Here is a 26,229-nt window from a genome sequence, read left to right as displayed (position 1 = left end):
CGGAAAGCGGAGCGCCCCCTTCGTGATGACCGGCACGGTAAACGGGCAGGTTTACCTTAAGGAGTGCCTACAGAAGCGCTTACTACCACTATTGAAGCAGCACGAGGGCCGGCCATCTTCTGGCCGGATCTCGCTTCGTGCCACTATTCAAAGGACGTGTTGGAGTGGTACGAAGCCAACGGGGTCACCTTCGTGCCAAAGGAAATGAACCTGCCCAACGCGCCGGAGCTTCGCCCAATAGAGAAATATTGGGCGATTATGAAGCAGGCCCTCCGGAAGAACCCAAAAGTTGTCAAATCGGAGGCGGACTTCAAGAGAAAATGAATTTCTGTTAAAAAAAAACTACAACCTGACGTTGTACAGAACCTTATGGACGGGGTAAAGAGGAAGGTGCGAGCATACGGGCTTGGGCTCGAAGTATGAATAAAAGGAAAATGCCAAAAGTTGTTCAATAGTTTTTATTTTACTGTCTAAAATTTTCAAAAGGATCGGTCTACTGAGCGAATTTCTACAGCGTTTTTTCCGTGATGCAATTTGATGTGACACACCCTTTAAAAAGGATTCAACAAATGTGATGCTAAGCGCAAAACCCGAGGAAGGAATCGTCCGATTTGAGACTTCTTAATTTTTTTTGTATTTGTCTCTGCTCATAGATCAATGTTTTTTTTTTTATAAATTCGTTTTTTTTTACAGGCTCAGTTACATAAGTTTAAAGGAGCCGAAATCTTAAATATATTTTTAAAACTATATATATGAACAATTTTCTTAAATCTATGGTTAGTAATGTGGGAAACCGATTACTCGCGGAGAACTCGAGATTAGAAGGGTGACATATTTTTCCCAGGAAAAGGATGGGGTATAAGGAAATTATTACAATGTTGATAATCACACACACTCAATTCTTAAATCTATTCGTACATCTATTGTGAATTTACATTTCATTCTCCTGTTTATAGCAAGCGGACCAATTACTCATAAAGGAAGAAATGGAGGGTATAAGGATATAAGGATAATCACACACGAACATCGATAGATTTAAGGAAAACATATATTGGGGACATGTAATCAAGGTCTAACCGAGCCAACACATCTCTCACCGGCACATTGCGCTGCCTTCCTCTAGCCCGAAGGGAGTTCTCTAAATTCGATCTGGCAACAAGATACACCTCACACGACCAAACAACGTGTTCGATGTCGTGGTAACCTCGGCCACAAACGCAGATATTGCTGCCGGCCAGATTGAAACGAAAGAGTAGCGCGTCTAACGAACAGTGATTGGACATGAGTCGGGAGAAGGTGCGAATAAAGTCCCGACTCAAGTCCAGACTTTTGAACCATGGTTTGAGGCTAACCTTAGGGATAATCGAGTGAAACCACCGGCCCAATTCATCTTCGTTCCATTTGCGTTGCCAGTTAGCGATGGTATTTTTACGGACTAAAGAGTAAAATTCATTGAAGGCGATTTGACGCTGATAAATATCGCCTTCAATCGCACCTACCTTTGCTAATGAGTCAGCCCTCTCATTACCCGGAATTGAGCAATGAGAAGGGACCCACACAAAGGTAATAACATAACAGCGTCTGGATAGAGCACTCAAATTTTCTCGTATTCTCTCAAGGAAGTACGGCGAGTGCTTTTCCGGCCTCACTGAACGGATAGCTTCGACGGAGCTAAGACTATCCGTTACTATGTAATAGTGTTCAACAGGTCGTGAGGCGACGCTGTCCAGCGCCCAGTGTATCGCTGCCAATTCAGCAATATACACTGAGCAAGGAAACTGAAGACTATGGGAGGTGCTGAAAATTTTGTTGTAGATCAATGTTAAATCGAATAAATCTTTGTTTTTTTTCGTAAAACTTTGAAGAAAAATGGGAAAATTCGCTAAAATGGCAAAATTCAGAAGATTGAATTTTCATATGTCCTGAAGTAACATCGTTGAAGGCCTTGTTCGGCCCATTGCAATTTGAGTTGACGGAATTGTTTTTCATGTTGCGTTGGTGTGAAGCGTAAATGGTGATGGATTGTCAAGGAAAGATGATGATGGATTGTTAGAGAAAGAGAACATTCTAAAACGGCAAATAAAAAGATCTATTAATTAATAGTTCTAGGATTGAGCCCTGCTTAATAAGAAAATGTAAATATTCGAATGCTTAATTCTCTTATCCTGCTTAATAAGAAAATGTAAATATTCGAATGTTTTCATATCAAAAATCTTTTTTAGGTGGGACGAAGTTCGCCGGGTCCGCAAGTATGCTATAAAGTTTTGAAAAATTTTGCGTTTTTTCTCAGTTGTTGATTTTGGAACATGGGACAACTATGCGTAGAACGGCAGTAAATTACATGATTTTTTTTCAGTTGGTTTGTAAATCTTATAAAATGTTATAGTGAGTTGAGTTTACCAAGTAAGAATCTTGAGCATCAAGTTTAATCGGAACAATATTCTCTGCGTCTGTGGTTATTGTAATGATCCCGTTTGCGCTCCTTTGAACAAAATAGATATCTCAAGATTATTTGCATTTTAGGTAGTTCGTGAGTTAGTAGATCCAGCGCTTTTAGACCATCTATCCACCTCCTTTATAGTTGTCTGCAGTATTCTATTTTGTATCTTCTAGATCAGCGGTACTAAACCTTTTTTGCAGAGGGGCCAAAAACACGTGTATTTTATGGTGCTCCGGGTCGCAAACTAAATTATAAAGAAGGGTGGTGTTCAAGATATGATCGCATCGTTCACGTAGGACTACGAAATCCGAACCGAATAGGATTTATGGTAAGGTGGCTGGGTCGACAGTAACCGATGCGCAACAAATTTTCATCTTCAGTTTTCCACCGAAGAACGCAGTTCTCGCCGCTGAAAACTACCTTCTTCACAACCAGTTTGAAATGCGCAGCATTTTGACGCCATCTCTAACTCGGAAACAATACTCGAATTCACAGAAATCAGTTGATCGGATCGGAAAAGTCACCAATAAGGTATTCGCGATTGTTCTGTCATGCTCTAGCGACAGCAGCAAGGCTTTTCAGATGGCCTTTCTCCAGACAGAATTTGTTTTCCAAATTGGCCTTTTTTAAGGATAGAGGTAAATGAACTGAGAAAGTCTGAGAGTCTGAGAAAGCGTAACAGAAGCTCCAGCAAAAAATTATAAAAATCAATTCGCCTTTGATTACTTTGGATATTATTTCAGAATTTATCTAAAATTTTAAAATAACTGTAGGTCAAAAGGTCCGACGAGCTTGTGTGGTTTTGAAGAAGTGGTTGAAGATGGGTGATTCACGATTCATTCCTGTTCTCGCGAGAACAATACACGAAATTTGTGCGTTTTGTGGTGACAAATGTCGAACGGGCATTCAACACGGTAGCAAAAAATAAACTGAGGCTGCCCAGCGCGAGCACAATATGTGTAGTACTTCACGGCCATCTGACGACGTGCACCAATCGCTGGTCAATATCGACTTCGATGGACTTTTAAGCACATTTATAGATTTTTGTGATTTCATTAATTCGGTTCCAAAGCAGTTTTTGAGTTATGGAAGAAAGTTTTGGATCAATAAGTAACAAACATCACTCATACAACTTTAATCAGTCGAAAGTGATGGACATGTCACTTCGTTTAGCCGACACAGAGGTATAAACGTATTTTTCCTTGCTCCTCAAACGTAACGCTCTCGTTTTCGAAATTCTAAACTTACACTCCAGTACATGATGTGGTGCAAAAATACAGAAGCCTTCATCACCAGACGGAGGAAAATTCACGCGGTACATGCACCGAACAAAATTGCACCACTGTGTGCGATATCCATTCTTCCTTTGTATCGAGCAGGTGTGTCTGACATCGGTACTGAGGAAGACTGCTGTCTGTTAGCTATAGCGAGACTGTGACTTGTGTCTGTGTCTTGTGTCTCAACCATTATCTACAATTGTGGAACGTTTGATGGATTTTTCGCAAATACATTTAGTTTGCATGAAATTCTACAACATTTATGCTTTACAGTATGTGTTAATATACAACGTGTTGTTGAACCACAGCTTCTTCACATTGACGATGATAATGATGCTAGAAAAAGCCGGTATCTGTTACGTTCTGTCTGACATAATTTTTTTAACATATGTCGAAATGATCCCTACATCAGAAAGTGTTGTCATCTAAAAGTTTGATACCTCTATTAAGAAACCCATTATTTACCAAAAAATACTACTTTTTAACTACTTTTAGCGGGTCATGTGGTTTTCTATAATCAAAGTGATATGATTTTAGAACATGGAATAAGATTTTTGGTAAGCAGATCATTATTCCTGAAATCTCAGCCCGAAAAATTCGACAACCACTTCTCCGTGTAACAAAATGTTATTAAGCCGGCGTTCTTTTTGTTCAGGTTTGTGATTGCGGGCCTAAATTTCATTCATTATCACATAACGTAACAAAAAATCCGATCAGATATCCGTCTCACCACATTGCTCTAAATCCAGCTTTAGTGATCCAAAAATAAAGTCGATTGTATGATTCCGAAATCAAGGTGTCCTGAGCTTTAACTCTTTGCGGTCGGAATTATTTTTACTTGAAAAAGCAGTGATGTATAACTTTGTAAGATTATGTGCGGGATATGTAAAACTTGTGAGATGATGAAAGATGAACAAGATTTATTTATTTTTATGTAAATTTCATGTAAGTATACACTAAAAAATGTGATTTAGTGTGTTCAGGTGTTCGCATGTATCACCAACATAATTAGTTTGGCTCTTCCGCCTTTATTCTTTTTTTTGAACCTACAGAACAATGCTCTTTGCCGCAATACATGGAGTTTTCCATTAAGACTAAAGAATGGGTGATCTTTTGTTTATATTGAGTACTGTTATGTATTATTCATAGTAGTACCGTTTAGATTCGTGAACTTATAGAAAAAGTGTGAATCGATATACTGTTGCATAAGATACAAGTATACTTTTTTGCTGTGGTGGCGGAGAGCAGACAAAGGACCGCAAAGGGTTAATCGAATGTTTTCGCTTTTATGCAGATGGATCATTATTTACCTTTACCTTGAAGTTCGTTCATTCAGCTTTCGAATGATTCAATATAACAGCATAACAATATAACAGGTGGAAAATGTACACTGCATTCTCTAAAAGATTTCACCAGTGACACGACCGTAATCCTAGGTGGATGTTCAATAAATCAACGAAAAAATACTGAGAATGACGGAAATCATTCATAAAAATTAACAACGCAGCCATTGACATGGAAAATAGTTCGGTAGTGCCATATTCGCCTCAGCTGAGCAAACATTCAATGCTCATATTAGTGTTAAGTTTTGTGGTTCGATGGAGAACAACACATTTGCAACAACGAAATTTATATTGATTTTCTTTCAGATAAAGATAAATTAATCTACTTTATCTTTTATATAAATTTATCTACTCTACGACAAAAATATATTACTCTTTTAACGTTCAAGAGAACACACATGTCAGATTCATGAATGAAATATATCGGAAATGGAATGGTTTGTGTTTATTTGCGATTTTGTCGGTGGTCATCGACTTGGCGCTCTATTCCTCGGTATGTCAAACACAAGTATGAAAACAAGAGTCACGAACGTTTCACGTATGTGTAGATCGTTAAACCATTTAAATACACTTACAATATATTAGTTATTTGTTATTCAACAACCAACATATTCAATAGAAATAATTTCTATAGTAGAACAACGTTTGCCAGGTCAGGTTATATAAAAAGAATAGTCAGAAATTCGACTAAAAAGTAGTCATGTATCGTGGACATCATTATTTTCCTTACTTTACAAATGCCAGTCCCAGTGATTAACGTTTCCTAACGAAAAGATCACTACGGACCGACACGGGGTTCAGCGTATTAATGGAGACGCGAGGTACTGTACTCTCTTTGTTCATACAATTTTCGGTTTCGATGGAGATGCGTGGTGTGTTTATGTACAAAAATGAGAAATCTTGCCATGGTCAAGATTTTAAGTATTTTTCTTTTGTAAATTTGACAGAAATAGAAAGAGCGATTGATTGGAAGAGAAAAACGAGATGTAAGCAGTTATTCGCTTTACCCTCCACTTGATTATTACCTGTAACGATGACCACCCACTTTTTCATTGATACAGAAACATATGACATGAACGATATTTATACTGGGTATAATAAATTCAATAGTGACTACCACACAATCCACACAGAGAATATGGTGGCGAAGTGCTATTTGATGAAATCCGTAATAATGGATATATTGAATCCGATAATCTTGAAGCCCTTGAATCTGATAACATTAGATTGGATGTTTGCTTCAGAACTTCCTATTTTCTGGCCTTCATGAGTTCTATTGTTTCTATCCAAAATACATATTTTGGTATATATGTCACAAGCCCTAATCTGAACACATGCAGAAATGCAAAGGTTGGTGATTCTTCACAGCCACATCTCATTTTTTCAGATGTATGGTACTAGATTTCGTCTAGCTGGAACATACACCAACATCAACTTTGATGAAACTTGAAAGCATGTTAGCTCATTAGATACGATCAAGTTAAAGGGTTGTCCCGTCTAACCCTTGAATTTTATGTCATGGATATAGTTTAACTTTGTGTGACAAAATTTTGTCTGTTTGTGAATTGAATTGATGATCTATTGCTTTTATTTTGGAAATACAATCACATACCTTACCCTCGCCGTGAACAAATGTTTCGAACGGTAAGATTCTGAATTCAAGAAACAAATAGTTTCTGCATTTGATAATACAGGGTTTTTCATTTCGGGCTTCCGAAAGTATACAGCCCTGCGCTGACAACCGTTTGACATAGCTGTCAACCAAAGCGTCATATCGTTAGTTGAATGTCTGCCATTTTACAATATGGATCGTTTTAGCATCGCACAACGTGTTAATTTTTGTTAAATTATAATAATTAAATTAAAATCGGCAAATGTTTTTCGAGAATTACGGACGGATTTTGGTCGTCATGGACGGCCTACAGAGCACACAATCGCTAATGTAGTGCGTAAATTCGAACAAACTGGATCCGTAGCGAATATTGTGAAACCTGTGCATCATCGTAATGTGCGTTCGGCCGAAAATATTGCTGCTGTTGCTGCCAGTGTGGAGGATGACCTGAATGTTTCGATTCCACGGCGTGCTCAGCAATTGGGCTTGTCAAACACATCATTTTGGCGAATTTTGCATTTGGACTTGCACCTCCATCCATATAAAGTCCAGCTGGTACAAAAATTAGAGCGTGGTGGCTATGTGAACACCCAATTTCGAGCCCGGTGGCTATGTGAACACCCAAAATTTCCGTATATGGGGCTCAGAAAATCCACACGTGATTGTTGAGAGGCCATTGCATCCGCCAAAAGTCACTGTTTGGTGCGCATTATGGTCTGGTGGAGTCATCGAGTCGTATTTCTTTGAAATTGAGGACGGCGAGACGGTAACTGTGAATGGTGAGCGCTATGGCCGCATGTCAACCGATTTTTTTTGCCACAAATTGAAGATATGGATACGGAAGACATGTGGTTTCAGCAGGACGGCGCCACGTGTCACACAACACGACCGAACATGGCCATATTGCGAACGAAATTTGAGGGACGCATAATTTCGCGTTTTGGTGATGCCAATTGGCGGTCCAGATCATGCGATTTGAACCCGCTAGACTTTTTTTGTGGGGTTATGCGAAAGACCGTGTCTATGCCAACTCTCCGCAAACTCTTGAACATTTGAAAGACAACATTCGTGAACTTATGACCGAGATACCGCCCCATATGTGCCGAAAAGTCATCGAAAACTACCTGTTCCGGATCAAGGTGTGCGAGGAAGCCCTAGGTGGACATTTGAATGATGTTGTATTTCACACATAACGGCATAAACTTTAACCAAACTTTAATTTGAAATAAAAGTTTCATCGAAATTCGAATTCTAAGTGTGTTTTATTTCGATTTACTTTCGGAATTTAAAGTTGGAAAACCCTGTACGATTAAAATTTGGTTGATTTGACGTGGTCCTTTGGCTTGTGCATTTAAAAAAAAACTGAACACCACTCATTTTGTGCAGACTTATACATCTATTTTGATATTGACATTTTCTTTTCAGTTATCAAAAGAGCGCCCAAACAAGAGGTCCAACACATCCAAACTACTCGCACGTCGAAATCGTTCAAGCCACCTCATGTACTCTCGGTCTGTCAGACCTATGGGCGAGTATAGGAGGGTTAAAGATGGGACTACTGGTACAAACAGTGTAAAAATATATGTAATTGATTGTTCGAACGATTATAAAAGGCTGTCTGTCGGTGGGTCACATTGTTAACAGTACTTCAACAAGAATATTGGAAACAAAGCAATATCGAATAACTGTAGTTTGAAAGCAGTTTTCAAACTAACACTTTCAGTTTCCGCATACTGTTTAGAATGGGAAGCGCTACTCGATTGATACTATCAATTCATGAAAGCTTTAAGTTTTCCAAGGAGTCTTTTATAATATATTCAAATCGGTAGAACCTGAATGATTATTTCCTACTATTTCAGAAAAGGTATTCCATATTCATTATACTAGCTTCGCTCGATAGAAAAAATACACTACTATTAGCTTCGAAAACTCATTCCATTCAATGTTACATACCCCGCTAAAAGGACTCATTTTCATCGCTTTATCTATTCGATGATCCTTCCCGGAATCCTAAAACAGGTTACGGCTGCAACCGGCTAGCGATTCTTAACGACTTAATAAACGAGATTACAGGGCGGCAGGCATAATATTAAGAACATGCAGAAAAAAGGCTAGGAGCTTGGAGCACGAAAAGAAGCGAAACAACAAAAAATGTTCAATCCCTGCCGATACCGAGGGAAGGATGCTGGGAACTGATCAATATGCAACTGTTGGCTTCCAGCGATGGCAGTGCCAAACTTACCTTCGTTTGCCGGGACCACGTCTGGATTTTTCTCATCGTACATGTCCTCCGACTGGCTGAGCGGTAACGAGATTTTCTCCTTAATTGGTAGATTACCGGGACGTTTGCCGAGGACGCCACCTCCTCCGGTGCCGGTGTGGTGCGTCTTGGCAGTTTGATTCGTCCGTAGCTTCAGTGCGGCAGTAACGGCGATTATTATGCAGATTATCACCGTTAAAATGCCAATAAATATCCCTATCGATAGGATGGGCGATAATTGGAATTCAGCATGCGGACCTAGGCATAGAAAAGGAAGAAAAGAAAACACAATAGACATGAAAATGAATATTTGCCACTAGGAGATGATGTAGAGTGAGAGCAAATAGGCAAAATTGTCTCTCATGTACATGTATATATACATTATGTCAAATATATGCGAGGAATTTGTGTTTTTGAACAAAATGCTTTATTTATATCAAAATTTCTATTATTGCCTTCAAAATAGGGTCCTCCTGAAGCAATACACTTTTTCCAACGAACAATCCAGTCCTCAGTTCACGTAGCGCATTTGTTTTTATATCTTCAATGCAGTCAAAACGGGTCCTACGAAGCGATAAATTGAGTTTCGGAAATAGGAAAAAGTCACACGCCATATCTGGAGAGTACGATGCTTGTTCAATTACATTCGAGCCATTTTTGGTCAAAAATTCGTTCACAATGATCGATAGATCACGTGCATTATCGTGGTGCAAAATCCAAGTGTTATTCTTTTACAAATGTGGCCGTAGGTAATCACTTTTTGTCAGGGTCCAACATTTTTGAAGACGAAACATGAAAATCGAATCTCCTCTTAGTGGCTTCGCTTCGAGTGCAGGACTAATGCTATTTTCAATATACCGTGAAATCCATTTGACGGTGAAAAATTAAATGAGCACGGACCTACGATGACCAGATAGCGACGTAAGGGCTCGAATAACTTTTGATTTATGTTGACAGAAATTGCTGGAAGAAGCAAAAATTCATTTCCAATTGAATGCGAAGGCCGATGGCTCCTTAGACGATCCTCAGTTAAATATGTTGCCCTGCTCTTCGTTCACTTTTTGGCCCTCCGGAAGGAATTACGAATGACAACATCAAAAATCGCCTAGCAAAAAAAGTTAACTTGTTCTTGATGACACTGTAAACAAATTAAATGACAGATTGCGCTCAAAGTTGGCATGGTGACCACTAAAAGTAGCACCAACTTGAAGAAAATAAAAAAAAAATAAAATGTTCAGCGGGAAAATTATAAATTACTATTATTTATATAATTTGTCGAAGATTGTTGCAACACAATGTAATCCGGAATAAAAAAAAAACATTTGATTGAGGTTTCACACGATTAACGAAATAGAAATAAAACTTATGTTAAATGTAAAGTTGTAATGTATTTGCTGTCCAGATAAGGATGAAAATGTCATATGTGTTATAAAATCCTCAGAAAGGTCTAATTTTTCCCAAACCCAATTTTGATCTTCGATACTACAAATTATTCTAACCTGGGCTCGGCAAAGTCATATCCTATTGAGGATAGTCAGCGGGCTATGAAGAAATTCGCCCTCATATTCAATTGGAAATGAGTTTTGGTTTTCATTGCCACTCATTGCCAAGTCCCAGAAGGTTAATTTTCGGCCAAAAATTTTTTTCGAGATGACACCCGATCTCAACGTTTTCAAGTCGTTTGAAATCGATTTTTTTTCGATTTTCCAAATTTCCTTCGGAAGAGAATAAAAAAAATCAAAACTTTGAGCGCTCTGAGGCACCCCTAAATTATGTCCGATTGAGCAGAAACTTTGCACAGGTCATTTTTTTGTGCCAATAAACAAAATGTGCATGGTCGGTTTTTGAAATTTGACATGACCATTTTGGCTGCCACCCTAATACATGTTAAAGTTGGTTATGTACAAAAAAACATCACTCATTTGAATATTATCTGTATCTGTTAAAAATGACAATTACTATGGTTTATGCGAATATTTTCTCAAATTTTCTGGCATGTCAAGTAAGGCCTAAAAGTGGAAACTAATAACACAGCACGGCGTCAGAGAAACGAACCAAATAAAATTAATGAAATTACTGGAAGAAGCGTTCGCTTGTTCGTCATGTACATTTTCCAGGCTGTCCTTTCAAGCGCATTTTCCAAGATCATAATTTGGCCAGCTTTGTATGCGACATGAATATTAAATTATACGCAAGTAATAGGCTATAGGCCGCTTCGGTAACCGCGGCGCAGAAGACAAAAAAAAACAACAACAAAAAAGTTCAGCTAGCAGTCAGACTGACGGAGAAATGAAATATATTTATATTAATTGTATTGCCGGGGAATTGTTTTTAACTTGTTTACACGCTCGATTTTAATTGAATGTTTACATTCGTTTATTTAATATTTTCAATTTAATTGAATCATGGCGATAAGCCCCGATGATGGCGCGTATCTTTTATTGCCTTTCTTTTGTGGGCGGTTGTCAGCATGTTGTTGGGGAAGTGTGAGTTGGAATGAACGCAGCATTGCAGCAATTGGGCGTGGTGAGGAGGATTAATTGGAAAATTGGGTGCCATTTCGTAGACGGGAAACATCTTTCTCGAACGTTATCTGCGAGGTTTTTGGACTGAAAAGTGGGACTCCTCATAACGGTTCAAGATCGAGGGCGGCCCGATAATTACTCAGCCTCATCGCCCGATGGTGTCAGTATCGCAAGAGAGATTACATATCGTGTAGTTCATTCACGCAGCACGACTTTTGTTTTGTTTCCAAACTTGAAAAAGTAGAAGATTCTGAGCCTAGGGACACGGACGGAAGTTTGACGTAGGACAGTTGTTATTTAATGCAATTCTTTTGATTGTTTTGAAATCTGTTAGTTTAACTCTTCTGAAACTTCAAATAGTAGCCCTGAAGAGGGGCCGTTTGTTATATATACTCATAACCGTCAAACGGTTCGTAACGAACAAAAATAGAAAAAGAAAATTAGCTTCTGGCAGGAAGTTCAACTGTCTAACTGAAAACGATTAATTAATATCAGTGTAAAACATAACAGGGTGGAATTGTAGATGAAGTATATGTGGATAGGTAACCAAAAAATATCGTCATTGATTACATTGAATACGAAGTTTATGGGGAAGAAACAAAAAAAACAAGTTGAAAATACTTACGATTTCGTGATATTTTGAGGTGAAATACACTTAAAATCATGAAGTTGCTTTATTTTTAATGGATAATGGACAGGAATTGTGATTTCTTTCCATTGTCTTATTTCTATTATCAGTCTTATTCTAAGGCATCGGGAGCAGTAGCTTTTTCGATGAAATAATGTTCGTTTGCAGACTATCACAATCAAGTCGTCTTGGTTGTACTGCTCAATCTTTCATAACAGAAATTGAGTCATTGAGAATTATGAATATGAGTCATGAAGATTATGATTATTTCATTTAGTTTCATTTTTGTGATGCGATGTAATGCTAATCTCAATAAATCCTCGCATGGTAATCGCTGCAATCCTCCTAGTATTGATATCATTTTTCGCTGTAAAATTGCCCATGTTACCGCAGCCCGGAAGACACTCGCTTAAGATGTTCGTCACCCCATCATATACAGAAGTCATTTGCTAACTGGACTATCTTCACTTACTTATCTACTTATCTATAACAGGGTGTACGTTACCTGGGCTGCAAAACAGTTATGTGTCAATAGTAGATGTCATCGTCAATTTGAAGTATTGCTTTTGCTGTTTTGCAGTCTAGCTAGCGAGTAAAATTCGGTAACTTTATCGATTTTTTGGCCCAATTAACGAACGATCACTGTTAGGGTGACACTTTGATGTAATCTTGCATGAAATCTTGCATCTGATTTCTTCAACATGTCTTGGTCTTGCTAATTTGTTTGATAGAACGAATTATTGCATACAATTTTGTGTTGCATACAACATTCATGGGATCGAAGTTGAAAGAATGCATAACACGTGATTTACCTTCGCATCCGTTCGCAAAACAAACCTCTTTTATTTGTTAAAACTCCTATACTCGCGCATTGGTCTGTCAGATCGAGAAATCAATAATTCGTTCATTTCTCAGAAGATATCAACACTACGACTTTGTGATTCTCTCTAGCTTCTTTATTCGTCGTCCGTCATCGTTTAGCGTATCGCATGTGTTGGTACAAAGGGGACGTGTGCCACTTTTTTAACACTTTCGGTCTGACACACCGATGCGAGTATAGTAGTAGCTTTTTTGGACAAAAGGCTTTTTTCATATTCTAGAATATTGTTGAATGAAATGTATAAATTAATGTTAGTGCCAAGGAATATTTATTGAATATAATGCATAAGATTATTACCGGACTATTCTTATTTGATTTCAGTCCCTTTTGTAACTGGATTGAACGGATCCATATATTAACTATTCGTCGATACATTCGTCGTTAGATTCATACGTTTAAAAGCAAAATATAAATGTTTGACTTTCGTGTAGTTATTCGCTAAATATAATGGTCATACATATACACACTTGTGAAAGAATTTCACTTGTGGAAGAATTGTAAACATTGTAAAAAGCTTATGGTAGTTTTTAACAGTTACAGTTTCGAGGATATTGTTTTTATAATAGACAATATCGACAAGAAAACAAGAAAAAGATAAGGAAGTTCCTAGAAATCCTTTTATATCATCTTTTTATGCCTCATCCAAAAAAAGGGAACAATTCTTAGTTTACCAAGAAAACAGAGACAAAGAATATTAGGAATATGCAAACTTTATATTCCAGAACCTTTATCATCTGGTAATTATCTAAAAGTTTGGCATACATTCTTCTCTTCGATAAAAGACCCGAAAAACACGCAACAACTGCATGAAAGACGAGTGGGTAATGTCGGGGACATAACCGGAGTGACGTAGGACTTTACAAAGGGGACAGCTTTTGCTAAATATATATTTTCAATATATTGTTTTATTTTCTTCTCCTACGTGAATACCTACCTATCTAACTGAAAAATGGATAAGTTTACTGTTTACTCTTTATGAATATGTTGAAGGTTCTGAACAGAACCTTTGATGTTGTGTTTTTGCGTTTTTTTTACAAACATTCTCAATTTCTTCTCACTATCTTATAGTTGCTTCTTGATATTTTTCTGAAGGCTTTGTACTTATTCAATGTTCAACGCCGGGCATCTTTTGGCGTATGCACATATCGTACAATCAAAATGATGGCTATGATAGGAAATGCATAGTGGTCCTCAGCTCATTCACTATCATATATTTCACTATTGAGCACATTACCGTACCTTGAACTGTGGTTTCGTAAACGAATGAATTGTAAGATTTGTAGTCTCCGCAAACAATGTAAATAAAAATGAAATGGAAACGAACTTTACGATCTGTCGAGAAATAGATGAGCTATAAGCGTTCTGAAAAACCAACAGTGAATACAGGGATGGATGACCTTCGGATTAAAGTCCTTTAAAATAAGAACAGAGCAGCAGGAAATACATAGCTCATCATGTTGCTCCTTAGTTATGTTTCTATACAATGCAGATGTAACCTCAGTCAATTTTCAACATCAGTTATCAACCAAAGAAAGCAGTTCTTGCTACCGAGAAAATCGTGAATGCCATCCTTCATGAAGCCACTTTCAATTCGGGAACCATACATGGGTTTGTGAGAACTGAATGATCAACTTATAAGACCCCAACCACCAAGAAGTTCAAAAACAAGCATAAACAAAATAAATCAGTTCATATTATATATCATATTATGTCACTTCAGAATGCATTGGTATTGTGAATAACTTTTAATAACTCTTCTTTAAAAGGTTTAATGGCCCTGAAAAGCGCCGTGTTTTACGGTGGCTGGTTTTGCCACCAAAGCAGTCTGTATAAACAAACTTTTTCCTTTTTCTACCTGCTGCCGTTTTGCGATTGCGTTTGCCACTCGCTGAAACTAGTTGTTGCCACCGAACCAAATGTGCTCTGTTCTGTAGGCGGGTTTTCTTATTGTCGTGAGCAGCATTGCAAGCCAACTCGAGCACTCCGCCGGCCGAAATTCTATAACCGCTATTAGGTATACTGGTGCTCCGGAACCAACCACACTGATTTACGGTTTGAAAGAGAATGATATATTTTTCAGCGGATCCGCGCGTTTTGTACTTTAGCGGTACACGCTCACAGGATAGAGAAAAATCGGCAGACTCAGCCAAAGGGGCGAGTCCAACGAGACGAACGATTGAGCGTTATAAGGCAGCGATGGCAAAAAAATACATTCATTACGATTTGTTCGCTCGTTGGATTCACATGCAGGCTAAAAAGGGTCCTTTTCAAGATCACAAAATTATCTTTAATCTAAAGAGCTTATTGTTTTGATATCACTCGATATCCCCATCTTGTTCGGCTAAACCTTTCTGTTTAGCGATTGCGTTTGCCACTCGCCACAGCTTTCACAGTTGGAAAATTTCTTCCCATCCTGCTTGTGACATGTTGTACAGTAAATTACATTTAACGCGACGTGCCGAAGCACCGCTCAGTGTCGCATTGGAGGTGATTTTAACCTGTTATTGAACATTTGCGATGACAGTGGTACAGTGTCGACTTTCAATGTGGGGTCATAATTTGGACCCCGAACTCTATGTTTACAAAAATGTCCAACTAAATATGTCGCAATACAGGTCCGTCAAATTAGCTATATGTCGAGCTAAATGTAAATTACTGTACTTTCAATCTGGAAGCAATTTAAGAATTCTTGAAAATTGAATAATCGAGAAAGTCCCAGTCCCAAATTCTCATACTCATCATATCTTGGCAAACAAATTATGAAAAAATCAATTTGTGTTTTATTATTATTTTGGATAATATTTTAGAATGCATTGAACTGTATTTCGTAAACTCTTTTTTGAAAGGTTTAATGGCACTGATAAGCACCGTGTTTTATGGAATGGTTCCAATTTAGAAAACTTAGTACTCGTGGTTTTGAAAAAAACCATTTCGAACGCCCTCGATGCCACCTTGTTCTGGATTTGCCACCAAAGCAGTTTGTATAAAGAACAAACTTTTTCTTCTGCTACCTGCTGCCGTTTGCGATTGCGTTTGCCACTCGCCACTCGCTGCAACTGCCTGTTGTTGTCTTGGTGTCCACGGAACCGATTGTGGTCTGTTCTGAATGCGGGTTTTCTTATCGTTGCGAGCAGCTTTGCCAGCTAACTCGATAACTTCGGCGGCCGAAACTATATATCGCCGGCTAGGTGGACTGGTGCACTGGTACTAACGCGCTCGGCCTAGCTACCCTTGCGGAGCAATTGGCGGATACACCTACGGTGAATTGCAGACCAAAACGGTTCGAGCGGGATTTTGCCTTTCCCTTCACTTTTCCTCCTTTGTCATGTCCAGACATGGCTGCTTGTGTTGCTTTGTTGATTTGATGTGATGCGAAACGATGTGGTGTACGGTTTCGATAAGAATGATCGTTACGGCAGCGGAGCGGGGATTTTTAAGCTGACTGCCTGGCTCGAGAATTACGCATGTGTGAGACTGCCAATGTTTCGTTCATATTTTTTCTTTTTCGTTTCCAATCATGCTTCATTGTATTTCGCTGCTGCTCTGGTTGCCCGTTTTGGTCGGTACGATTTGAGGAGCACAAAATGAACCAATCAAAAATGGGCACATAGTGCATTTGGACAAGGCTTGATATTTCACAATTATTCAATTATTTATCTCAAGAAAAATGAATTGTTATTCGTTATGATAGATGCGTAGATATATTTCCTATCAATTGATGCAAAAACCTTTGCGATCTATTGAGAAATGCTCGAGTTATAAGCGTTCCAAATCTTGCATTTTTTCCTACTTGTTCAGTGCCTAGATTTTCATTTCACCCCCTATATCTTCCGGTTAGACGTAGTCCTACGTCAAAATGTAAAAAAATGTTTGTTTCGAGCATGCAGTTATGCTATGTTCTGATTCTTACTCCAATGAAACCACAATGGATTAATACGTTTTTATGTTATTTTATAGCTCTTCATACTTCCATGAATTATATTCAGTTGCTTACTTTTAATTAATAACAGTGAAAAAATCGAATTTCGTTATTTGTGTTGGAGTATCAAATATTACTCTATTTTAAGGAGGCTGAACTAGATGACTATTAAAAAATAATAAAGACGAAGAAAGCGTATTTTCTTGAGTTTTTTCATTCAATTAAATATACCCTCTTCTTCAAATAAATGCCAAAAAAAGCCTGAAAAATACACAATGTCAACATTACAGAGAAGTTCAATTTTCGTCTGTCTGATCGAGAAATCAATGTCAGATCGTCCCCCATACTCCATACTAGAGATTTTAGTAGTTTTTTCAAACAATATTCAAATAATTTAACCGTCGGTTGTTTTTTCAAATAGAACGAATTTATTTATGTTGTTGAAACAAATGGAGCTAGATCGAACTTTCATCCACACATTCGCAAGTAACCTCACTGATCAGCGTTTGATGGTCAAAATCACGGTCACAATTACGTTATTGTCATTAATTCTGATAAAACATCTGCTGGAGAGCACGTGTCTAGATTCAGTGCGCAAGCGTTACTAAAATTATAGAATGTGTCTGCACAATGACGTGAGAAATTGTGATTCGAAGAAAAAACAATAATCTGGAATTCATCGTTAACGCACATCGTTCATACGACTCTCTCCATGTTCTTCTTCAATAGCATTAACGTTCCCAACGTTCGCCTTCTCATCGTAGTATTACTTGCATAATTTTTAGTAGTACTTAGTTGAGTTTTCTATACCAAACAATACGCCCTGAATGTATTCTGAGTGGCAAGCTCTAGAATGTGTGTGACCACAATGCAATTCAGAAGAAATATCTTTGACGAAAAATGCCCGATCGTTCTGGAAGAACAAGATGAACATTGCACAAACATTAGACAACGCGCGCGTTGACACACATAGAAAGACTTGAGATCGAGCATAAGCAAAAGTAGTTTTTCGCGAATAAAATAAAAGTATTCCAAGGAGTTCAATGAGGAAAACGGAATGAAGCTAGGGATAGCTCAACCGGAATAATCGTAAATTTATCTTTTCAACAGATAATAATAACGAGATTTTTCTGTGTTATGGCGGATCTCATTGCAGATTTCAGGTTGATTCGTTTATACTCCAGGTTGGATGTAGGGCCTGAAGTATCGGCTGGAATTAGGCTTAGGTTTGTTCAGCTGTCTGGTCTCGAAAACGATTAACAGACCGTTTTCGGGTATCCAGTGAAGCGGGAATTACTTTGTAAATTCAAGGCTAATACTGACATAGGTATTGGGTTCAATTCCTGATCATTCAAGGATTTTTTCGGGTTGGAAACTTTCTTGACATGCCTTGGGATAAGTAATGGGCCTGAAGTATAGAATTAGGCTTGGGTTTGCTCAGCTGCTTGAACTCGGAAACGATAGCATCGTGGCCGGGTATCAGATAAAGGGGGAATTCCCTTGTAAATTCTTGGCTAATACTGACATAGGTATTGGGTTCAATTCCCGATCGGTCTAGGGTTTTCCCGGGGTGGAAATTCTCTCGACATGCCATGGAATAAATACGATCAGATAATGGCTTATATTGTTCTTTCGATTAGTAATCTATGTCTGCGAAATAACCAGTCCGTTTTCATTTCAATTTAATTTGCTTACTGGTTTGTTGATGAATAATGTAAATACCGTAATATAATTATTATCAATTAGATAACCCGTTCCGCTCAAACCTTTGTAGGGGAATGAGGTGGGACAATCATCATATTGAGCTCCGTGTTCCATTTATGTGAAGCAAAAATGCAAAATGGATATACGGGAGGAATAAACGCTTTTAAACCAATTTTTTTTATGAAAGTTAATTCTACATATCAAAAATGTGTTCGATATGAAAAAGCAACATATTCTCTGCGATTGGGGGATGAATCTTAAATAAACGATAAATAAACGAAAATTGTGTCTGACGATAATTTTATGTTATGTGTCAAGTTTTGGTGGAAATGCAAGGAAATTTATAGACAAAAAGTTAAGTTAGGGTTAGGACTATGTCTTCTATGTATTTAAACGACATCGAGTGATCGTGAAACTCGATCGTGTTTCAAACCAATCGGATTCCGGAATATAAATAACTGTTCGATACTGTTACCACAATAATGGTGTATGATCCATGCGGTGATTCGAAACCTTTATTGCCTTGCATGATAGATGGAATATGTACAAAGTGTTTTCCTAGAGATCCCACCAACGGCTTGATCGCAAACGTAGGCGAATATCTAATATATCAACGAATAAAGACTGATAATGTCATTCACAAATATCAACAACGCAGACATTGAAATTACAAATCATGAAGTAGTACGATATTCGCCTCATCTGAGCAAAGAAAAATCAATACATTTATAAGTCCGTGGATAAACGAAGTGGCAATTCTGTGATTCTAAATTATTCTAAATACCACTGTGAATATTCCTCGATTGAATGACAACGAAGTAATGCGGTTCCAAAAAAAAACGATCCATCAGCTCCATTGTTGTCTGGCGTATCGTTGATTTTCCAATTCATGAACGAGACCCAGCAGTTCTAAATTTAGCCATGTATATTGAAAAAGAGAAGCGCGTATTTTTCTCCAACGAAACATCATTTGAACGATATGAATATTGATTTTCTTCATTTCATTTTTCAACTTTACGACAAAAAATCCATTACTTTTTTTACATTTAACTTTTGGGAGATCAAACAATCAGTTACATTAATTTAATACATTGCATCATGAAACATCATATCAACTTCTGTTGAAATCATTTCATTCGTTCTATTTAACGATCATATTCGAATAATTTTGTAGATCGTTAAAACATATCGTTAAACATTTGCAAACTCCTAATAAACGTTACATTTTTCGTAGAGGGACCCCTCTATATAGAAATCAAAGACGTAGTCCCACGTCAAGAGTCACTCGCCGGACAGAAATCTGAGTCGATGGATTAAAGAAAGAGCATCGCTAGGTCAAGTGTATCGAGCTAAAAGAAGACTATGTTGAGAAATAAATCGCCACTTTTCCAAATTTTTTGTTTTTTTTTGTAGGCTAAGTACTTATCAGACTGCCCTCGCAGTGCCAATATTTGCTCGTAACTCAATTCTCACATAGGATTGCGTTGATTTCAGCGCTAAAAGTTTAGCTAGCTTGGAATGTTTTGTCTTTCGAAACTGCGATGACATGCTTTCAAACAGCATCATTTTCCAGGAATGGCCAGGTAGCATGTCGTGGGGCCATTTCGTACGTTTGATGTAGTTCTGTAAGCACATTTCCGGTGTCACATTTCCGTCGTGTTTTTCGCAAACGGAAAAGGCACTGCATGAGTTCTGTTCTTGATAATCATTCGAGCAATCTGGCTATCAACTTGGTGGTGGTGCAGTTGCCGGCGAGCAAGACCGTACACGTGCCTACCGATGTGAGCCAGCAGCAGACCAGAATGGTTTGAAGCCGTTCAGCAGTTGCTCATAGTCATAGTTTAAATATTTGCTTGATAAATTCAGAAATATGCAAAAGTAGCAATTGCAACGGATGCGACTTTCTGTTTCAGTTTGTACGGCGGGGTTGGGGGCGTGGACGAATATCTGCTCAGGCGGTCAAATGTGGGTGTTAGCTGGTAGTGTACACTACTGCTGTGTACTCAGTCATCATAGTGATTAAGCTTCGATTAAACTTTGGAAAGTGCATTGCAATTCGGGCTGTGGAGCTGACGCGGCCGGGTCCGACCCGTGTTGAACAAAACGAGCGTTTGCCCACTATAAATTATTACTTTGTAATGCACTACTTTGTTGACTCGTAAAGTGGTGATTGTTGGAAAGGGATATGTAGTGTGGCTCAAGAGTTCTCTTCATGACTTCAGATGACTTCCGCTGGGTTGGGCTCGACAGTCGAACATTATTATCTGGCCGATAGTTGGCATTTGGTGTACGTGAGCTGTCCTGCTACGTGATACTGTTTGTAATCTTAATGGTTCTTTGTTCTCATACCTTTCCCTTTAGAGTGCATGCTATAGATGGAAAATAGTTATTAAAGGGTGTGTCACATCAAATTGCATCACGGAAAAAACGCTGTAGAAATTCGCCCAGTAGACCGATCCTTTTGAAAATTTTAGACAGTAAAATAAAAACTATTAAACAACTTTTGGCATTTTCCTTTTATTCATACTTCGAGCTCAAGCCCGTATGCTCGCACCTTCCTCTCTACCCCGTCCATAAGGTTCTGTACAACATCAGGTTGTAGTTTTTTTTGAACAGAAATCCATTTTCTCTTGAAGTCCGCCTCCGATTTGACAACTTTTGGGTTCTTCCGGAGGGCCTGCTTTATAATCGCCCTCTATTGGGCGAAGCTCCGGCGCGTTGGGCGGGTTCATTTCCTTTGGCACGAAGGTGACCCCGTTGGCTTCGTACCACTCCAACGTCCTTTGAATAGTGGCACGAAGCGAGATCCAGCCAGAAGATGGTCGGGCCCTCGTGCTGCTTCAATAGTGGTAGTAAGCGCTTCTGTAGGCACTCCTTAAGGTAAACCTGCCCGTTTACCGTGCCGGTCATCACGAAGGGGGCGCTCCGCTCTCCGCAAGAGCAGATCGCTTGCCACACCATGTACTTTTTGGCAAACTTGGATAGTTTCTGCTTGCGAATCTCCTCCGGAACGCTGAATTTGTCCTCAGCGGAGAAAAACAACAGGCCCGGCAGCTGACGAAAGTCCGTTTTGACGTAGGTTTCGTCGTCCATTACCAGGCAATGCGGCTTCGTCAGCATTTCGGTGTACAGCTTCCGGGCTCGCGTCTTCCCCACCATGTTTTGCCTTTCGTCGCGGTTAGGAGCCTTCTGAACCTTGTATGTACGCAGGCCCTCCTGCTGCTTGGTCCGCTGGACGAATGAACTTGACAAATTCAGCTTATTGGCGACATCCCGGACCGAACTTCTCGGATCACGTCTAAACTGCTTAACTACGCGCTTGTGATCTTTTTCACTGACGGAGCATCCATTTTTGCCGTTCTTCACCTTCCGGTCGATGGTTAGGTTCTCGAAGTATCGTTTTAGTACTCTGCTGACTGTGGATTGGACGATTCCCAGCATCTTACCGATGTCCCGATGTGACAACTCCGGATTCTCGAAATGAGTGCACAGGATTAATTCACGACGCTCTTTTTCGTTCGACGACATTTTTCCAAATTTACGAAAAATTGACAGTGAAGCATGGCCAACGTGATCTATACACTCTTAACTGATTATAAGCGAAAGCTGAAGATATAATTCCTAAAAATTAAATTTCTACAGCGTTTTTTCCGTGATGCAATTTGATGTGACACACCCTTTACGTTGGTGTCGGAGCGGGTATAACGGTTACCTATTATCATAAGCCCTGGATATGGTGACAATATGAGAATATGTGATCTTCATTCACAATATCCTGGAACAGTAAAAAGTGTAAAAATAAAATACAATTTTAATATTATAATTCAAAAACATTCACAACAAAAAGTTTCAATACTTGAGTGGGTCTTAGTTTAAGTTATTCGAACACGAATCATTGATTAGGTGTAACGTTAAACATCAATTTCTACATAAGATACAAATGCTATTTTGACGAGTATCGAGTGTTACGAGTATTACATCTTAGCATTCAGGTTTTGGAATACGTTTTTAGAATGAGAAGGATCTTTTTTTTTACTAGAGTTTTTTTGTTTATATTGTCCTCGAATATTTGCCGTACTTTTTATTCCCAGCATTTTCTGAATTTCCACATTCCCACATTCTATATATTTTTTTACATTTCCATATTTTGAATATTCCCATTATAGAAAATCTGCTGTGAGATCTAGATTTTTGATGCTCCTACTTCTTCAATATCTACAATTTTTTCGTTGGTCTACCAATTCGCATAAAAATGTGCTTCATCGGAGAACAAAATATTGTTGTTACTCAAACGATATTGAGGTTATTTTTGCATTAAATCAAGAGTGGCGAAAAATTCAACCCTAGTCTAACCCTAGTCAACCTAGTCTAACTCAATAGCTCTCATACATACGCGAGGTATATTTAATTTCTTTTTTCGCGACCTAATAGGGGAAGACGGGGTAAGATCGCCCGGCGGGGTAAGACGGACCGCTTCTAGTTTTATAAGAATTCCTCAGTATTTTGGCAAATATGCTACGCAAGAAACATTAATAGTATATTTTTGTCATTTCGGAACAGGTTGCAACACTTGAGCGCACGAAATATCAAAATTGTTCACAAAACAAAGTTTATTACGGTTGTAAGTAGATCGGTAACAAGGTAACCGAAATAAGGATTTCTCCAGCAAAAACTGTATATTCCGTTAGTTGCCAGCATCCCAGTCCTTCAGTAGATCGTTCCGGTTCGGCCTGTGTGAAAAGGTATGTGAAATATAATATAAAATGCGTGTAATGTGCAAAATAATGCAAAATGTGCTCTGGGGGGAAAACGGACTTTTTTTGACGGGGTAAAAGCGCCACGCGTTGTAATATCAACAATATCGAATCGGAACTAGAAATACCTACTTCGGGGTCATTAATACTTCACGTGAACAGATTTTGAGAGATTTTAGACACACGTAGATAATCGTCCGATAATTTGGTAAATTTGTAGCGTTTTTTTTTTGAAAACTCTGCACATGGAATATAGACCTTTTCGGAAGTTTGTGTGTGGTTTATGAATAACCCTAAATATTCAGGATCATAGACAACACTGTTTCTGTTATTTTTACTAGACTAAACTGTTTGAAAATAGTATCACTCTGTCTACCCCGCGGATGGTCCTTCTCACCCCGCCAGCAAGATAAAGAGTATTTTTTTATCATTCCGAAACTTAATGAGAAAACGCCATAAAAGTTATACAATCAACAGTAACACATTTTTTAGTAATAGATTATTATATACTCAATGATATGTAGTACAACAGATAGGGGAAATCCTAAAGGACGTTTAACTGAAAATTGGTTTTCTTAGTGGGGCGGTCTTGCCCCGTCTTTCCCTACAGGTAAACTTATTTGTGAGGGGATAGGCCTCGCACAAAAAATCGCATTAGAAAATCGTACAGATTTTCAACAGTTGTTTTAAAAAATAGTTTTCGCTACACAATTTGGAAAAAAATATGCGTTTGATATGGATCGCATAAAAAAATTCCCCCAAGCAAATAACTCTAGTCCTGATGATTCCGATTTAGATCGCCGTTAGATTTTCTTCTATTTTCTTGCTATACGTTGCATGTTGCCTTTTCGTTTGCGCGTGGCTGTGATGTGCTTATAACTACATGTCGGAACTATTGACTATTACAAATCATGTCATGCAAAACATATCACACTTAACGGAAGGATGAGAGTTGAAAATTTAGACGCAAACTTGTTCGTTTCGCACTGTCAGTTGCGAACAAGCTATAATTTAAAATATGAATATTATCGTATTGATCCAGTGTCGTGAAACGAGCCAACGGACGTCAACGGACGTCATTATGAGATTTAAAAATGAAAACACACGTTATATTCTTATTTGATTTTTATTTTTCACTTGAATGAGCGGCCTACTCACGCAAAATGAGCTGAAAATTAACTTATTGTTCCCTTCAATAAGGTCCTACTTAAACGTTAAAACAAACAAAACAAATGTATTTATGTAGTGCGATGAACTGCATATCAAAGATCGAGAAAAAACTACATTGCCAATAACTTCATCAAATCACACAAAACAGGTTTGAATGTATATCAAGGGTAGCGAGATAAACTATTTCAATTTTTTTTTTCTAATCTTTTTTAGAATCGGAAAAATACCAATTCATTGACATTTGAAATAATTTATTTTTGGTTCATCAAGATCTAATAACCAACATCTGATGTGACAAATTGTTGATCAACAACTATTAAGCAATTTGAAAAGAGTAGGTAAACCATTTTACTGTTACTTTTATAAAACCGTCAAACATCACTTAATTACTTTGCAAATATTGCAGTGATTCAGAATGTTTTCAGTTATTTTGACAACTTCTTGTATCCCATTTGTTTATTTGCATTTTTTAGCATTTTTTAGCTGTAACAGAGCCGGAATTGAATCGTGTACATGTTACATGTTTTATCGAATCTCTAAATTGTACATTACACAGTAGCCATTTTCAGGCGTAAGTGTATTACTTCTAGACCATTGCATGATACTTTACAAAGTAGCCATTTTGGTGTAAGAGTATTCCTTCTGTTCTTCCATTGTTTAGCAGAACGGACAGCGGAGACAGTTGATATGATCATTTTTGTGCTATAAATAGAACAACAGGCCGTTGTTCCTTGCAGAGCAGAGCAGTTGTATGGATAAATCGATTTCGACCGTAGATCGATCTCCATCGCTGATGATTGCTGCGTGGACGTAATTATTCTATAACAATATAACAACACAAAGATGGTCAATTGAATGCCCTGAGTTTTGAACTCATGATCGATCTCTTAGTAAGCGAACGCGTAATCAATGTGGCTACGAAGACCCCCCTTCCTTTGACAAATTTTGATGTAGTATATTTTGAAACGTTGCGTTTTTGAAAAAAAATCAGAGCAAATAACGCTTACACATCACCTAAACATGCAACATTTCTGCAACTCAAATTCAAATTCCAGCGCAGCACAATTCGGTAGACCGAAGTAACTATCCAAAATGATCAATACGTAAAACCTTTACGGTGTTCAGTTCATTTTGGAAAGGACGGGCCATTCGACAGCCTTGGCACTTTTGTAGGGCTTTAGTCGGCCTCAAAATACCGGTGCACTCTACTACTCTAGAACATGTACACACACACAAACTTACGCAGTACCTTCCGCGCGTTTCCCAGGTGAATAATTAATGGCTCAGTATTAATAATAAATTATTCAGCTCGAACATTTCATTCTTTTCGCCGATAGCAGACAGTTCGGCACGGACTGCAACAGGCCCGAGCAGGAATGGCTTTGTTGCAACTTTGTGCATCGGCTGGAGGTGTAGGCTTCAGAATGTGGTGGTAATACGCGGGGGTGGTCATGCCGGACGGAAACCTCAATTGTGTGAAACGAATATATTACAAATATTTGCACAATTATCATTTTCCATTTTGTTTGATTAGTAGCGTACCGAGCGTGGCTTCGGCTCTGGCGGCCGGGACTGCAATCGATAAAGTTTACACACATCCACATCTATATTTATGGTGGGTGGTAGAGGGAGACATCGCGTTCTAGTGGAGGTGGTTTTTGGGTGGCGATAAATATTCCCGCAGTTGGCCGGTGGTGCTGGACGGCACGTGGGTACT

General features: G+C 38.4%; 1 protein-coding gene across 3 annotated transcripts in view; it reads right to left on the bottom strand.

Annotated features, from left to right (window-relative positions):
* The window catches only part of LOC129774902 (hemicentin-1), a 723,141-nt gene that overhangs the window by 45,254 nt on the left and 651,658 nt on the right, over nucleotides 1-26,229 (bottom strand). For all 3 annotated transcript variants that reach the window (XR_008742804.1, XM_055778958.1, XM_055778959.1), the window contains exon 15: nucleotides 8,915-9,190. Coding sequence is in view for 2 of the 3 variants with exons in the window: in XM_055778958.1 (XP_055634933.1) it covers nucleotides 8,915-9,190 (276 nt within the window). In the remaining variant the exon portion in view is untranslated. The remainder of the gene's footprint in view (nucleotides 1-8,914; nucleotides 9,191-26,229) is intronic.

This window comes from Toxorhynchites rutilus, chromosome 3 (genome assembly GCF_029784135.1).
Source record: "Toxorhynchites rutilus septentrionalis strain SRP chromosome 3, ASM2978413v1, whole genome shotgun sequence".
Classification (NCBI taxonomy): Eukaryota; Metazoa; Arthropoda; class Insecta; order Diptera; family Culicidae; genus Toxorhynchites; species Toxorhynchites rutilus.
This window is presented reverse-complemented; position numbering and strand designations above follow the sequence as displayed.